The 18009-nt window shown below is 45.9% G+C and overlaps 2 protein-coding genes across 2 annotated transcripts in view; one reads left to right on the forward strand and one right to left on the reverse strand.

The window, feature by feature from the left end:
- Window positions 1–2777, forward strand: part of CLEC3B (C-type lectin domain family 3, member B) — a 5344-nt gene extending 2567 nt beyond the window's left edge. The window contains exons 2-3 of the mRNA XM_010022334.1: window positions 1225–1323; window positions 2371–2777. Of these exons, the coding sequence (XP_010020636.1) occupies window positions 1225–1323; window positions 2371–2771 (500 nt within the window). The 3' untranslated portion in view covers window positions 2772–2777. The remainder of the gene's footprint in view (window positions 1–1224; window positions 1324–2370) is intronic.
- A 10369-nt stretch (window positions 2778–13146) lies between these two features.
- Window positions 13147–18009, reverse strand: part of CDCP1 (CUB domain containing protein 1) — a gene marked incomplete at its 5' end in the record, with an annotated part of 11539 nt that continues 6676 nt past the window's right edge. Inside the window, 4 exons of the mRNA XM_010022336.1 lie at window positions 13147–13594; window positions 14783–14864; window positions 16098–16463; window positions 17292–17672. Coding sequence (XP_010020638.1) covers window positions 13147–13594; window positions 14783–14864; window positions 16098–16463; window positions 17292–17672 — 1277 coding nt within the window. The remainder of the gene's footprint in view (window positions 13595–14782; window positions 14865–16097; window positions 16464–17291; window positions 17673–18009) is intronic.

Raw genomic sequence — 18009 nt, forward strand, 5'->3', positions numbered from 1 at the left:
ACACGCTGCTGTAGGAGCGTCTTGAGGCCCAGGATTTGTACACGAGGTGGTATAAAGGGACAGGGTGCTTAGGTAGTTCTCAAGAAGACATGTCACCTTGATGGGAACCCACCAGCAAACCCTGCTGGGACAATGTAAAGAGCAAGATTCCTTGGCAGTGTCCCGCTGTGGCCCTTGGATGTTACTTAAACCTAAAAGTGACATTTGTTCTGCTGCAAGACAGATTTGCATGAGGAAAAAACCTCAACAAATGGCATTAATCAGCTGTTTCCCACAGTGTTTTCATCAAAGGCAGTAAAATAATTAGTGCCTCAGTGTCAAGTGAACTTATTAAAGTTAATAGAGCAATGAGTAAAGCAGCTTAATGCCCTCCTCCTCGTGTGTCTGGCTTTTCATATCCATGGCACCATGTAATATTTGAGCTGGTGGGTTTGGTCACTATCCAAGCTGCTTGCCCACTTGCCTGGCTTGGTGCCTCTGCTCCCCATCTCCTTGACCCTTGAGGAAGCCCATCCTAACAAATTGTCCCTTTTCCTTTCACTACATGAGAACTACCAGCTGCTTACACCAGGTGAGGTCAAGCAATAGGAGCAGCAGAGAGAATGTCATGACTACAAATGCCTCAACATCTAATCTCCCACCACCTTTTGCTCCTAGATAGGGGAAATCCAAGTACTGATTAATAGCTGCTTAGAGCCGTTGCAGAGGCAACATACCTAGCAAGACATGGGCTTTAGCAGGCTGCAACTGGCCAGGGAGCTGTTCATCATCAGCTTTAAGTTCTCCACAAAAGATTCACATGTGGCAGCATGATCAGAAGGTGTCCTGCATTTTGGCCTCTTGATCTCCATGCAGCACCACTCCAGGCGAGTGCCATACGCAGGAGCTCCAGAAATGAGCCTGCACCTTGTGATGCTTGTGTGTATGAGTCCCTCACCCCAGCACTGCAGCAGCAGCCCAAGGAACACCCCCATGGTAGGAAGATCCATGGGGTGCAAAGCCCCAAAACACGAACTGGGAAAACCGGGTTGATGGTGGAACCAGGTTTGCAAGCACATGATGATCCCTCTGATGGATGTGCAAGGGGACCCGGGTTTTGACACTGTGGATTCCTTTTGTCTGTCTTTCTCTGCAGGCAGAGAAAGTGTTGATGACAGAAACAGCTTTGGGCCTCCCCTGGGCATGTAATCAATATTTATGCTCCTCCCTTGATTTCCCCACCAGATGGTGTGAGCCTCAAAATGATTGAAGACCTGAAGGCCATGATTGACAACATCTCTCAGGAGGTTGCTCTACTGAAGGAAAAGCAAGCTCTTCAGACAGGTAAAGGACTTGCTGTAGAAGGCATGGCTTTTGTTTTGAGAGAGGAGCTGCTTATAAAGTGGCTACAATTGCTCCACACATTTTGACAAGAGATGTCCAAGCACCCAAGATGCCAAGATGGACATGGAGTCCATCAGAGGGAGATGGCCACAGAACCCTGTACTGCCAAGGTTTACAGCTCAAAAGAAAAGCAAAACAAATTGCTATCCCTAACAATAAAATCAGAGGCAAGTAGAGATTTCCTCTGAAGGACTCAAGCAACGCAAGCGCAACGCTTCTGAGTAAAGCTTATTAAAAAAGACACTTTCTTCATCTTGCCTACTTAAGGTGATGTAACTGGCATTGCAGACTTCTTCCCCAAACCCTTGGCAGCACCCATCACACACCATGCCTCCAACAAACACATCAAAGAAAGCTGGGGAAGAGCATGGCCAGGGCAGAAGGACCAGGCTGTGCCTCTGCTCTGGCAGAGCCCAGGAGGGTGGCAGGGGCACCCCAAGGTCTATTTATCCCAGTAGTTTGCAGGCAGGGAGGGCACATCCCCACAGTTCATAGAATCCCAGACTGGTTTGGGTTGGAAAGGATCTTAAGATCCCCCAGTCCCAAGCCCCTGCCATGGGCAGGGACACCTTCCACTAGAGCAGGTTGCTCCAAGCCCCTGTGTCCAACCTGGCCTTGAACACTGCCAGGGATGGGGCAGCCGCAGCTTCTCTGGGCACCCTGTGCCAGCGCCTCAGCACCCTCACAGGGAAGAACTTCTGCCTTAGATCCAACCTGAACTTCCCCTGTTTCAGTTTGAACCCATCACCCCTTGTCCTATCACTACAGACTCTGATGAAGAGTCCCATCTCTGGTAGCTGTGTCCTGCAGAGGAGCGACAGGGCCCCTGGGTCTCCTGTGCTTCTGAGGGTCACTGTGCAGCCTAAGAAATGAACTCTGTAGTTTGGCCACTGTGTTTGCTGCTGCTGCCTCTTCCCATGCACTGTTTTTAACCCCAGTTCCCTTTTCTGTCTTTTTTTTTGTTCTATTTGTGCCGTGACCTCCTAGTTTGCCTGAAAGGCACCAAAATCCACCTAAAATGCTTCCTTGCGTTTCCGGAGACCAAGACATACCACGAGGCCAGTGAGAACTGCATCTCACAGGGCGGCACGCTCAGCACCCCGCAGGGCGGCGAGGAGAACGATGCGCTCTACGACTACATGCGCAAGAGCATCGGCTCCGAGGCAGAGATCTGGCTGGGCCTCAACGACATGGCCGTGGAGGGCAAGTGGGTCGACATGACGGGGGGCCCTATCCGCTACAAGAACTGGGAGACTGAAATCACCACCCAGCCCGACGGCGGCAAGCTGGAAAACTGCGCGGCCTTGTCGGGAGCTGCCATAGGGAAGTGGTTCGACAAGAGGTGCAAAGAGCAGCTGCCCTATGTCTGCCAGTTCATGATCGTGTAGTGGCGGGGGTCCCCCCTGCATCCCAGGTCTTCCCCCTGGGATTACAAAGCTGTAGGTATGTGTGTGTGTGTACGTGTATGTTTGCGCGCACACACGTTTGAGTAGAACCACTCTTCGCAAAGAGAGTTGTCACGGCTCCATGTGGAAGTAGAGTGTTAGAGCATTTCATTTGGCCACATCCATCCCCGTTAGCAGCTACAGCGTTCTTCCTAAGGCACGATCTATAGATATATTTTTTTACACAGGGAATTTATTAGAGCTATATAGTCTCGGTTGTTTTGGCAAAGAACCAGTGCAGCAGTCCAGCAACCAGCCAAGGCTGTCACTCTGCAATGTCCTTTCCCATCTTGCTGAGCTTTGTTGGGACACCAGCATAGCTAGTTCCTGCATTCTTCTCTTGTTTTGCTTCCCCAAAAGCCCTGGCAGAAATCCGTGGGAGCTCAGTGTTCCTCACAGTGCCCTGATTCAGGCTCCTGGGGATGGAGGTCCTGTCTCAACAAGCAGGGGGAGTTACTCCTGCTTTGCACTGAGAGATACAATTGGGCTTATTGGCTGAGTACCAGCTGCTCAATGGGTTGTCCAACTAGTCCAGTTATGTGCATGAATGAAATAGCAAGTACCAGGCATGGTACTTACTAATTCATTCATTACTTACCAAGCATTAAGTTACTGAGAAGGCAGGTGTCCTTTCCAGAAGTATTCCCTGCTTTTCTGGTCCTTTTCCCATCAGCCAGAAGCCAGTTTCACTGATCCCTGTGGGAGAGCAAGAGCCACTGCCAGATCCTTTAAAAAAATCCCATTGGAAGCTTTATTTGTGTTCCAGCATCATGGGAGAAGCAGTGATGAGTTGCAGCATAATCAATCAAATATATTATTGGAAATGGAAGATGAAAGCATTACATAAATAACAGAAACTTAATGCTATTAGGGAATACTCTGCCGTATGAAAAACAACTGTGTATTGTAAACAAACTCCAGGACAACAAACTTTACCAGCTTTAGGAATCATCTGACCTCTTTAAGTGATGTGAATCCAGCTGAAATATTCCAGTCTTTGTTGGACCATGCACAGTCCTCAGCAAAAATAAATCTGAAGGTAATTTTTTGCTGATAAAAGGGTTAAAGACAATAAAAAACAAATGAACAGCAATGATGGGAAAGAAGTGAAGGCTACCCCAGCAGTGTAATGGAGCTTTGCTGGCTGTTGGCTGGAAGGTAGCAGTGGTTCTTTGCAGTCCAGTGCTTGGTACTCACCCTCTGGTCCAGGTTGGGGGTGTTGAGATATGATGCTTTTGGGGAGCCTATGGGAGAGGTATTTCCATTTGCTGCTTTGTTTAAAAGCAGCTCGAGGTGGGTCTTCCAAGACATCAAGTGTGAGCCAAGCTGGAGGGATCAAAACACACACACAAATGCAGAGTGCACACTTCCAAGGCTGTCACTATTGCCAAACTCTCCGCTGTTTAAATGACTATAAAATAAAGATATATAGAGAGCTTGCTGAAGGAATGGAGTTGAGTCAGTGTGGTTGGAATGCTTTTTTCTCCTTGCATTTGCCTTCAGAGCTCCTCTGTCAGGAGGTCAGAGATATCAAAGGCAGAGGGGGAAAGCAGAAAGTGAGAGCCTCCTGCCCTGTGATATGGTTTGTAAGATAATCCCGCTTCCCTGTTATCATCCCTATCACATGCCATACATGTGGGATACACATGGGAAAATGAGATTTCCTTCCTCCCCTTGCCTTGCTGTTGGGGAATTTCATACTGAAATACAAGCCACCCCATAAGAAAGGTCCTTCCCCTCTCCGCTGCTTGGCAGTGGTAGCAGTGCTGGGGGAGGCGGCTTCTTGGGTCCCAGCTTGGAGCTTCCCAGGCTGCCTCCATCTCCCTCCACAACGAGCAGAGCATCCTGCTCCTTCCCTCACTGAGGTGGTGATGACTTCCCCCTCCTCAGCATCCTACAAAGGAGAGGACACCATACATGAAGAGCACAGTGCTCTACACCAGGCTGGGAGGGTTCAAGTGCTGCAGAACTGCACGTGGAATTAGGTTTCTCTTGCACAAGAGGACAACCCTTTGCCAAGCTTTACTCTGGACCCTGATCCAAGAAGGTTTCCAAGGCTCTTAGCTGTAAGGTCATGGTTACGCCCTACAAGCCAGCTTGTCTCAATATAAACCCTCCAGTTCCCTTGGCAGACAATCCCTCCATGGTTTGAGAAGCTGGAAGTGTTGCTGGCTTTGACCCTGACTGGTCATAAACCACAAAGTCTTAAAACACAAATGTGTGGTCAGAGAAATAGAGGGCTTTTATGGGAGCCGAAGAACTAAAGAGGGGCGATGTGAAAGCCACAGCCCCTGGTGATGCTGAGATTTGGGGAAGATGTGGGTGCTGTAGCTCGACCATCCCTACATGGAATGCGAACCTGGAAAACAGCCGTGGAGATGGATGCCAAAGGATATTCCCAGAGAGGACATTAAAGAGTCTATCTGTCAAAATTTCAAGAATAACAAGCTGCTCTCAGCAGACTTCGTACTCGTATCGCTCTTGCTCTCTATTTTCACACAGCCGCCCTCTTGACCGCACCACCCTTCATAGATGTTTTGTTCTTCTGAAGCTGGGAGGAGCACAGGGAAAGCATGGTTTTGCTCCTGCTGTGGTTGTTGGATCCAGGATGCCAAAATTGACCTTGCACTTTCATGGTTGCATTTACGAATTTAGTACTATTCAACATGCTGCTTCTTGCTGTATGTTATGAACTACAAACTCTCTTTTAAAAGCCAAAGAAGAAGAAGCTCTAGAAAATTCCTCATCCTTGCTTATCACAAAGCTTTGTCACATCTCCTGCCCACATAGTGCGGTCCCCACCAAAGGCACACAGGTAATGGAAAGAAACTTCAGCTTTTCCCCCCAGAATAAGAAACATGGAAGTGATCATGCCTGAACCAATGTATTGCAATACCTGCAATTGCAAATGAACCTCCTGCTATTAAAATAGGAGATGCTGTGTAAGATCCTGTGCCACTGCTGGTGCTGCTCAGCTGCCTGTGGCTCTGTAACGCAGCAGAGGAAAAGTGAAGCATGAAACGTACATCTATTTATATAAATGACAGAAGGAAGGTTACTGGGTGAGCCCACAGAAGGAGTTACCCCAGCACTACACCATCCATAGCTGGCTTCAGTAGAGCTAGGCTAATGTACTCAATTCCCAGTCCACCAAGGTGCTGAAGTACAGACCAAGTGGCTAGAAGTAATGTGGTTTACCATAAATAATACCTTTCTGAAGCATCCCTCTGAGCAAGGGCCACAGCAGCACACTGTTAACACACCTCAGCACCCAGCCAGCAGCCAGATTGCTTTGACCTTCAGTCAGTAAAAGGGCCAGGTAGGCAAAAGTGGGTGAGAATTTGGGATTCATGAGCCAAAAGCTTGTTTTGAGTCTTGACCACTGTTGTGGGACTCGGCCCTTCACAGTCCTGGGTGAATTCAGAGTTTGATGACATGGGAAAAGGACTCCAAGCAGAGAGAGGGCAAAGATTCACACAAAGAACAAGCAGCCCAACCCCACGGATCGGCTCCTTGTGCCTGTCAAGGATTACTCGGACCCAAGCCTCTCACCACAGCTTTACCCTCTTACCATGATCTTTTACAAGGAACAACTCCCAAACACTCCTGCTGCCACAAGGGGAAGGTGCTTCCCACCTCTGCCGGGGACTGAGACTGAGGTGGGATGCACCTCTAGAGGGAAGGAGCAAAGGAGCACCTCCATCCACCCCTGTACCACTCAGCCTTGTTATCCCAGTAGGCTCTACAGTTTCATCCCACTCCTGAGGGAGTGCTCCATAAGCACTGAACCCCACTTCATTACCTGACCTCTCAGCATCTCCTTTTGCAAACAAACAAAGTTAAAGTTACATTTCTCCTGCTCAGAAGCTGCCACAAGCAGGGAAGAACCAGACCTGTGAGGATCAGCAAACAAGGGTGAGCCAAGCCAAGGGAGCAGAAATACACAACACTGGGGGGGTGGGGGGGTGTTGTACTACACTGATGGAGAGAATAACCTCCTTGGGGGTAGAAGATCATCTCCTTGCAGCCTCCTGCACACACGCTTGTGCTAGAGGCAGCAACAAGAAGCTGTGTTCAGGAAACACTGCTTGGGAAGCACCATGTTTTGTAAAGCAAATACAAGGGGAGAAATAAAACCCACACCACAAACTGCTTTGCAGAGCGTAGTTTCCCACTGCAGAAACAGCAACTTGTTATTCCTATCCCCGCCCCCATGCACAGGGATCCCAAAAGCCTGGTCTGTGGTGGTCAGTATTTGTGTTTCTCAGGACTAGTGAGGCCAGGTCCAGTTTTGGGCTCCCCAGTACAGGGAGGACATGGACTTACCGGAGTGAGTGCAGGGAAGGGCCACAAAGAGGATGAAGGGAATGGGGCAGCCGTTGTGTGAGGAGAGAGAGCTGAGACTGCTCAGCCTGGCGAAGGCTCACGGGGGCCCCATCCATGTGTTTAAATGCCTGATGGAGGCAGGTAGAGAAGACTTTGTCTCTGTGAGGATGGTCAGACCCTGGCACAGGTTGCCCAAGGAGCTGGTGGAGTCTCCATGCTTGGAGATACTCAAAACCTGACTGGGCATGGCTCTGGACGACCTGCTCCAGGGGACCTTGCTCTGCACAGGAGGTAGAACCAGGCAATCCCCAGAAGGGATCCTACCTACACAACTAGTTCTGCTACAGGCACAGGAGAAAAACAGGCATTTCAGGTGGAGACTGATGACCTCGGGCACCTGATGGATGGGCTGTCATGTAAAAGCCTTCCCATAGAGAAAAGTTATCAAGAAAGCCAGTAAAGCAATCTCTTGTGCAATGTGATTTCTACACGGTAATGTTGCCAGAGCTCTAGGTCTTGCTGCTCTGCCAAGTGTGATCAGAAGACAAGAGCTGAAACTTCATATTTCATATTCACGTTCAACCAAAAGGAAACTGAAAAAAAAAAAAACCCCCCAAAAAACCCCAAAACCATAAAAAGTCCTCCACCAAAGCACCAAAAAGCAAACTAAATGTATTTTTTATATTAAATTGTCAGTCCAAACACACAATTCACAGGGGGTAGATGCAGTTGTGAATCAGCTCAACCACAGTGACAGGTTTGCTTTACTGTTAGAGGAGGATGGTGCACAGGGGCAGCTTGAATTTCATAAAATCCCAGACTGGTTTGGGCTGGAAGGGACCTTAAAGCTCATCCAATTCCAACCCCTTGCCATGGGCAGGGACACCTTCCACTGGACCAGGCTGCTCCAAGCCCCATCCAACCTGGCAGGACTCCTGGTACCCAGGCACCGCATGCACCAGAGATGCTTCTGCTAGGGCTGTGATCATGATGCAGAGGACACCTGAGTGCTACAGACAACACAGTTATGAGACTTCAGGTTTGAATCCTGCACAGTGAAAGACAATACACACACACACAAAGTGAGGGCACTAAAGCTGTAAAGCTCTGGACCTTAAAAAAAAATAGCAGGAAATAGTGACAATGGGGGTCACCTGGAAACCTTGGTTCAGCACCCCTCTTTCATTACAGCATCATGCATTAGCTGTACTGGTAATTTCAGTGCAGGGTTAGTACATTAACTGCAAGCATAACAGCAACACTAATGGCAGCAAGTGCTATTACAGGAGTAGATTTGGACAAAGGATGACATGAAGCACCCAGGCAGAAACATGCCCTGCTGCTCCCTCCCTCCTTCCCCCTGGCTGTGAGCTAGATATGACCAACTTCTTGGCCAATCCCCAAAGGGTGGGTCAGGGGCCCCAGTTAGTGTCCACTATCAATGTTGACAAAAGTAATCTCTCATGTTCCTACTGTTTAACTAAAGATATTTTCAGCTCTGGGGCAACAGCACAAGAGGGACGTGGAGCTGCTGGAGCAAGTCCAGAGGCCACCTATGAAGATGCTGTGAGGGCTGGAGCAGCTCTGCTCTGGAGCCAGGCTGAGAGAGCTGGGCTGGTTCAGCCTGGAGAAGAGAAGGCTTCTTAAGGGGAGACCTCAGAGCAGCTCCATTGTCTAAAGGGGCTCCAGGAAACCTGGAGAGGGGCTTTGGACAAGGGCCTGTAGGGACAGGCCAAGGGGAATGGCTTTAACCTGCCAGAGGGGAGATTGAGATGAGATCTTAGGCAGAAGTTCTTCCCTGTGAGGGTGCTGAGGCACTGGCACAGGGTGCCCAGAGAAGCTGTGACTGCCCCATCCCTGGCAGTGTTCAAGGCCAGGTTGGACACAGGGGCTTGGAGCAACCTGCTCTAGTGGAAGGTGTCCCTGCCCGTGGCAGGGGGTTGGAACCAGATGATCTTTAAGGTCCTTTCTAACCCAAACCAGTCTGGGACTCTACAATATTCTGCTGATAGAGGTTAACACAGAATAGTGATTTAACTAAACATCACATGTAGGAGTGAAGACTCAAAAGTCAGAGGGGTACCAACTTCAACTAACACCACCAAAAGCAACTGCTAGCTCAGGAATGACCAGGGGCAGCACAATTAGTCCTCACCATCCCCAAAAGCCCAGCACACCCTGCCTATCTGCTGGCAGGAAAGAAAGGTGGTTGTGATTTTTCCAGGAACAGAGAAAACTTCATTCACAGCTCCTGCCACAGCAAATAGGATCCTCCTTTTGTGTCTGCATCCTTACAATGGTGATGTGAGACAGTGCAAAGTTTGACATACATTATTGTTAACAGTAAGAAGTACCAGAATGAGGCAAAATTACTCCCAAATGAAACATACAGGAAAATATCTATGCTCAGAATAAGTTTCACCTTAAAGATTAAAGTTAGAATTGGTCTCTGAGCCTTCAAGAGCAAAGAAGTGTTATTCTCAGCATGTTTTCCTACTTCGAGGCAGCAGGAAGTGGAACAGCTCCTCTGTTTTGTCCCTCAGGGACACAAAGCCATGGAGTCATCACCTAAAGCAAAGTGTGAACTGATGGAGACATTTTTCCTATGGTAAATGTTAGTGAAGCCATTACTAATTTTGGGAAGCATAGCTTGGAAAGAGGTTGCTGGTAGCAACAAGATTCATTGCACTGTTGGTGGACCTGTCTTCCAGAAGGGTGGCCACAAAAACCTAAAGGAGAACATGTAGCAGTTTGATCCACAGAACTGAGCAGCCCAAAATCAAGTGTCAGAATACAGAAGTATTTAGTAAATTGCTCATTTTCCTCAGATCTTTCTCTGGCAAGGAAAACCACTGAATTGTCTTCAGGGATATCAGACATAGGCATGAACTCATCTGTGTTGCCAGCTAATTTAAGGATATTCAGAAACTTATTCTCTGTTAATCCAAAGAAAAGAAATTAGGGAAGAAGATCTAATGGGTTGCTGCCTTTTATTTACTCTGCAAGAGTACGCTACAAAACGTTCACCAAATAATCACACTAGAAGATTCTATTATGCCTTTGCTTACTTTTTAGGGTCTAACACTTATTAAATAAAATCCCATTAACTTAAGGAAACGAATGAAGGGAAAACATACTTTTGTGGTTTAACCCCAGCTGGTAACTAAGTACCATGCAGCCACTGCCTTACATGCATCTTCACACCCCCCCCGGTGGGACGAGAAGAATTGGAAAAGATAAAACCCATGGGCTGAGATAAGAACAGTTTAATAACTGAAATATAATAAAAATTGTTATTATTATAGAAGGAAAGCTAGAGAGAGAAATAAAACCCAAGACAGACAGTGATGCACAACACAATTGCTCACCACCCACTGACTGATACTCAGCCCATCCCAAGCAGCCATCGGTGGCTCCTGGACAACCCCTCCCCAGTTTCTATACTGGGCATGATGTGCTGTGGTATGAACAAAAAAGGGCTTCACGTATTTTCATAAGGGTTTCTCTTGGGCTGAAGGACTGATCATAAAATGCACCTTTATGCTATTATCCCCAAAAAGAAATTAATTTGGGATTCAATTGTATGTGTCAGTTGAATGAATCACCAGTATCATGACCCTGCCAAGAAGCCAATGAACCATTTATCTTTAAATGAAAGCTCTTTAAATGAAAGCTTCAACTATCTTACAACCCCTCTCCCCAGTGATTTAAACACATGCCTGTAAAAATGGCAATTAATAGCAGGTCACTGGCCATGGCACAAAAAGGACACACACACTCAGCAGTATCTTATCTCTGTAAATAAACCCATTTCTATGATCACTGGTGTAGCTACCGACAGACATCAAAATATTCGAGGCTGAGTTTACACACACACACACACAAGACATGCACTAGTTGCTCCAGCTGGTAGTATCGTTGTGTCTTATTTATTTATTAAAAATAAACCTAAGTCACAACTTAATGAAAAGCAAACTGGGATTTGTGCCTGAACTCTTACTCTAAACATACCAAAAATAAGCACAGTGAAAGTCAACCTCAGACTGGAAACAACTGTAGACTAAGGTTCATACTGCCATACTGGACGATGAGTTAAAATAGAACAAATAAAACCACCAGTCAACAAGCATCATGTTCTTCCTTCAAAGATGAAGATGTTGTGAACGCAAGCCTGACCTCCATTATGTTTTCTTCTGTTGGTTAGAAGGAACGTGTCCATATAAGCAACTGCAGAAACTGAGCCAGAGGGATAGGATAGCCCTGAATTTCTCTTACGGACTTACTCCTTTTCAATAAAAGTGAGAAAAATTGAGCAGACAAATGCACAACTGGACTACTCTGATCAAAATGCGCTATGGCAATTCAGTTACCTGAGAAAAACAGATACCAGTATTGCAGAAATACCTTTTTCAGTTCTCAAATGACATTAAAATGACCCAGTACACTTTGAAATGTGTGATTCCCAGTGATTAGCCAGAGATTTAGGAATACATATTTCTCTATTAAAAATGATAAACATAAGCATGAAAATACATGAAACAATTAAAAGGCACTTTTAGCTGGCACATGGTTTGCTATATGCTACAAAAAACTGAGCCAGATACAACATTATACTGAATGTTATAGTAGTCCAAGAAGTCTAATAGTATACGCTTAAAATACACACACTTGATCAAATAAATAGGCAATTTGCAATGCCAGCATAGTTAACATAGGAAAAAATCCACACTGTAAAACATGTAAACAGTAAGGTGTCTAATAAGGACATTTTCATTTTAGACATTATTATATGTTTAACATTACTGCATGCAACACTAAAACTTTCATGGCACCTCTGTGTATCACTAGGCAAGAAACAGCCACAAGACGACATCTGGAGAGAAATTCCCAGGTCAGGTCTAGTGCTGCATACAGAATGGCAAACATCCTCAGGAACTGCACAGCTGGACAAGCCAGGTGTCTCTATGTAAAAGGCAACTTTATTCATGTACCCGTAATCCCCTGCACAAAGATGTGACCCTCAAGTTTTAAAAGGCACAGAAACATGAGTGGCATGCTAAGCACAGCACTTACAAATGAGACCTGTGGTTTACCTGAGTTTAAGAGGTTCTTGTCAAAGGCAGCTAAACAACCTAAGTGTAAGTCCCACTAGAAATCAAGAGCTGTTCCCACCATCATTTCAACATGGTTGTTAAATCCAGGCTGATTAAAAAAAACCCTAATTAAACAATCTAGGCTTTCCTTATGGATTCACTCTCATTCTTTGCATCTCAGACAAACCACCTGCTGGAAACAGGCTTTGGTGTATGCTAAACAAGTATAACAAAATCAGCTGGAAATGAGAGAAAACCCATAACTGTACTTCTGAACTAGAAGAGCCCAAGCTCAAAATTCACACTTACTTACACACACAGAGCAATTCCAGGTGTCATACACAGTCTTTCACTGCACATATATAGCCACCTGCACACTAAACATGATGAATTTCAAGCAGCAAGAGGTGGAAATGACAGTGTCACCTCCTTTGCTTAGATGCCTGCAACCTAGAGCTGCCTTGAGACAGTGATGTACTGTATAACTTCCAAGAGTCACCAACCAACACTCAGGAACAAATGACTTGTGAGAGAGGGAAAATACTGGACAAAACACTCTCCCAACTTCATTAATTGCCACAGTTTTAAGATGGCAGTTAGGGATTCATTTTCTTTGTAGTAAAAAGCAGGAGCGTACCTTTGCCACCCGTTTCACCATCAGAAGCACATGCAGTCCTGGAGTGTCTCGACTGGTTTGGAGTCTGATAGATGTTCACTCTAAAACTGAAAGCTATCAACAGCTGAAGTTTAAAAACAAACAACAACCGAATACACACACACAAAAATCAAAACACCACCAACACACTTTTAAAAATAACACTCCTCTTCAGGTTTTTTTTCCCTAGACCCCTGTGCTTACACCTGGATTTCCACAGGAAACTGCTATACCTGGTGTAAAATTACTCCTCTGAACCATCCTGTTCCTTGTTTTCCAGCAAGGATGTGCTGGTTTCTCCATTCTTCTCTTCATTTGTATCTCCATTGTCCTCTGATTGCCCTGATTGCTGATGAGCAAACATGTAAGTGTCATGGTCCGTGCCTGTCAGAGGTGAAGGGTCCTCGGTGTTAGAAGAGCATTTAATGTCTTTTCTGAAGGAAAATGGAGGTGGAGAAGGTGGCAAGCTACCAATGGGTCCATCAAAAGGCCGGTACACATCAACTTCTGGACTGACTGAGCCATTGGATTCCTTCAGCAAGTGCCCATAGACCATAGCATCATCAATAACTGCATAGACATGAGATTCGTTGTTTTTCCTCCCTTTTGTGAATAAGCCTTGTTTTCCAGGCATCTGGGTATTCACATTAGGATTGTACACTCCCACCATGGGATCCTGGCTTTTCTTCTTCCTGTTAGAGAGTTTAATTGTTAACATGTCACAAACAGCACATGGCTGGTGAGTTCGGACTCAGTGGATAACAACAGCTTCTGTTTACTCATCCCAGCCACCCAGTCCACCTGGATTGAAGGCTTTACTTGCAGTCTTAAGAATAACTCTTGAGTCTAGACATGCTTTTTTAACAGAGCAGAAAATAACTTTACTGTTAATAATAGTTATTATTGTATTTAATAACTTATACTGTTCGGTTACCTAACTGCTGCTTTGCTGACCCTGACAGTTGTAAGATGAACTCCAACAGCCATCCAAGCATGGTGGTCCTAGCTGTGCCATGTAAAGAGTCTCCCAATGTCCACAAACAGGATCTAGAGGCCATCAGATCCTCATGAAACAAGACTGAGCATTACTGAAGATAAGTAAGACAATGGGTCCTCTAGGAAAACTGAATTAACTTCTTGGTTTCACTTTCTGGAGTGACTGTTCCCAAAGTGGGAAGACCAAAGGCTGACCTGAAGATTGAGGCCTGTATTTGTGTGGCAAAGAAGTGTCCTTATAACTGGTCTAGTCATCATACTGCACAAATTTATTCCAGCTCTATAGCTTCAGACCCCATCACACTGCCAGCACGAAGCATACATGTATCAGAAACGCCAAGCTATCGACGACTTCAGGTTCTGCTTGCATGAGTAATGCTATGCATGTTTGCTTTGCACAACCTAGTTCTCTCCCTAAGGGCTCATCTCATAGAAAAATGTTCCCACTTGATGTGCAAACTCCAGGAGAAGTTGCTGGAGGTTGTGTAGATGAAAGATAGCTCCTAGTTTAATCACAGCTTGTTTGAAGTCTTGTCTATGTACACGTACAGCAGCCACATTCACTGCAACTTCATTTCACAGGAATTGCTGTTGAAGTCTAACCAATGCCTTACAGTGCAGCCAGAAGCCTGTGCTAAGGCCAAAATAGGCAATGCACTGAGTGTTGAAGTAATGTGACTCCAGGATTGCTGCTCTATTCAAAGTCAGTCAATTTAGAGTAAAGCAGCATTCCTGGAGTTGCACTACTTCTGCCACTGTTGTCTACATTATGCTTCAGACCCTTGTTCAAGGGATCTGTACAACACGTGGAACAGATGGCCCAGCAGCTCTCCCAGAATGCCTTCTTGAACTGCTGAGTGACACATGCCAAATTATGAACTTACTTCTTCTTAACACAGCACACGGTCAGTCCAATAGCCATGAGAACTCCAGCCCCGGCCACCACAGCAAGTATCACTCCTAGGTCTGCAAACAGACAAAGTACAAGGACACTGAGAAAGAGAGGGAAAACATCCAGCTTTCTCCTAAAAGCTGTCTGGGTTGGAACCTCCTCTGGAGTTCAACTGGAAGCAGAGCAGGAGTTTCCCAGCCGTCCTCACTATGGGGCAACACAAGCCATGACCAAGAGGTTGGAGGCTAAACAATGACAAAACTCCTACTACAAGCAGCAGAGTGCAAATGAAAACCCCAACCAACCCACCCCAAGAGTTCAATACAGCTCATGTGCTGCTAAACTTACCTCACATGCCTCTGGTTGAATAAGGGAAGAGAAGAAAGTTCAGAGAGACAGAGGGATTCAATAGAGCAAAGAGTGACATTTCACCAAGCTCCCCTCAATGTCATCCCTTCCTCTGAAATACAGAAGTTGTGTTGACCTGGGGTGTTCCAGGAGTCATAAAATTGATCAGGAAATTCCATGTGTGAGCAAAAAAAAAAATGCTGTGTGTTTTACAGGTAGTATACATTACCAAAGAGGGAAAATAATATACCTTAATTTCATTCTGTTTCAGTTCTACTCTGTGTAGCCAATACTTCTACAGACAGCAGTCTCCCATAAGCGAAGAGCAAATACATATGTGAAGCAAATTTGCACAAGCAAAGTCTACCCTAAAAAATGCACCTAACCCCTGCTTTTTATAAAACTATTGATGCTTCAGGGACATGAAAGACATCAAGAATGCAGATTTTGCTGAAGGTAATCAGGATACTCTCCACTAAATGGTCAGACCTGTCACAGGGCTGATTTCTTGCTCATGTGAACACTGAGATTAATTGAACTGCTACCATGAAGACCACTTGAATGAATAAGTTTGCATAAGCAAATCCCAAGTTATGAGTCAGGTTCGTGATGCTGGGAGAGAAAAATATCACTTGATCTTACACGTTTTGGCTGTGATCTCCAATTAAAAAAGCTAAATTAAATCAAAATGAAATAAAACCTAGTCTTACTCCCCCAAGCACTGCAACACCCCAGCTCCTAAAAAACACCCCAAACCCCACAGAAAGAAACATAAAACTCTTCCTTCCTCCCCAGCTTCTAGAAGTACCCAGCTGTAACTCAGGTTTCTCAGGGACAGGATCTCCAAAGGCAGAGCTCTCATGAACCTCAACCCAAGAAGGACCAGCATCCATTACTTTCCCTGAGGGAAAGCCAGGAAACAAGCAGAAAGCAAACCACCACAGCTTCTGAGGACTCACCTATCTGCTTGTCAGCAGAAGTCACCTGGAACTGCAAGGTCAGCTGCGTCCTCTCCACAGGTTTACAGTTTGAGATGTTGACCCAGAAGTTGTGATACATATTTCGGGGCTGGGGCAGCAGTTCATCCTCACGGCGCACGATCTCCTCTGCCCCTGATGTCTCTTCCTTTATGTTGACATAGGCACGGCCTGTCTCACACACAATGCCCATGCGGTCCTTGGAGAACCCGAGGCGGGCAACTTGCTTGCTGGGCACAAGGACGTACCAGGATATGGAGACATAAGGAGGGAGACCATAAGGCCAGTTGGGAGTCTGCAAGTAAACTTTGGCTTTTGGATCTGGACTCACAGTGAAGGTGCACTCATCTGTAGTAAAGGAAAAGAATAAAGGAATGAAAATTTAGTTCTGGTGTCCTCAACATGAGGGACATGGAGCTGTTGGAGAGGCCACAAGGATGATCGGGGGCTGGAGCACCTCCCATACAAAGACAGGCTGAGAACATTGGGGCTGTTCAGCCTGGAGAAGAGAAGCTGCGTGGAGACCTCAGAGCAGCTTCCAGTGTCTGAAGGGGGCTACAAGGATGCCAGAGAGGGACTCTTCATCAGGAATTGTAGAAATAGGACAAGGGGTGATGGGTTCAAACTGAAACAGGGGAAGTTCAGGTTAGATCTAAGGCAGAAGTTCTTCCCTCTGAGGGTGCTGAGGCGCTGGCACAGGTTATCCAAAGAAGTGGTGAATGCTCCACCCCTGGCAGTGCTCAGTGTTGGACAGAGTCCTTGGGTGACACGGCCTAGTGAAAGATGTCCCTGTCCACAGCAGGGGCTTGGAACTGGGTGAGCTTTAAGGTCCTTTCCAACCCAAACCATTCTGTGGTTCTATACAGTCAATTGCACCTCAGTAATAGCAATACAGCTCACTTATTTTCCCCTCCTGCATCAGTAATTACCACAATTAGCACAGCTATATCTGCAGAATTTCCTACAACCAACTATCCACCACCTGGAGTACAAAGTTCCTTCCTTCTTCCAGGAATAAACCACCTCACTGATTCAGATAAAGACTGATCCCAGCAATGGCTCCAGGATTCAACTCTAAAGAATTAAACTCTTATTTCTATTTACCCATATGTGCTCTAATAAGTGTATTGAGACATCCTACGCTGTACAGCCAAGCAGTCCAAAACACTACCTTACCTTTAATATGAGGCACAAAAGACATTTTCAGATCCTGATGGTTAGACTCATTGAGGATTCCTTTACCAAATGTTTTTAAAGATATGGTGATATTATTCCTCATCTGAATCTTTTCAATGGATCCACCAGGACAGAATACACCAACATTCAACTCGGTCTCTGGGGTGGCACTGACAATGCTGTAACTGTAGCTCGTGTTGCACCTCTGCTCTGGGACGTGTTGCTGAAGTTTCAAGGACGGAGATGTAATTTCTATGTTGATCAGATCAGGAGCCAAGAGCTTCCAAATAAACTTATACAGTCGAATTGGCAGCTGGGTGATAGCCTTGGGCACCGAAAGGGAATAGATCTTCCTCTGACACCATCGAAGATCAACACAGCCTGAAACCACAAAAACAAGTCCCAGGGATTGTATTTTTCTTGCAGAGGAAATATCTAGGAAACGCAATATTTCCTGTGTACCAGAGTACACACACAGAGAAAGTACTGTCAGTTTTGTGTTAGAAACACAGATAAGCATCTACCTGAGAAAATATTACCCAAACATGTATCATTTGTATTAAAGAACTTCCTTTCAAAGCATGCAGGACACCAAAGAAATCGACAGATACACACTCAAAATCCCTCATTCAAGATGCTACTTTCACTGTATCATTTGATGACTGGGACACTGTTGCAGTCGAACCAAAGTCCAGACACATATTAGAAAACTCTTTAC

This window comes from Nestor notabilis, unplaced genomic scaffold, assembly GCF_000696875.1.
Source record: "Nestor notabilis isolate BGI_N333 unplaced genomic scaffold, ASM69687v1 scaffold12719, whole genome shotgun sequence".
Lineage (NCBI taxonomy): Eukaryota > Metazoa > Chordata > Aves > Psittaciformes > Psittacidae > Nestor > Nestor notabilis.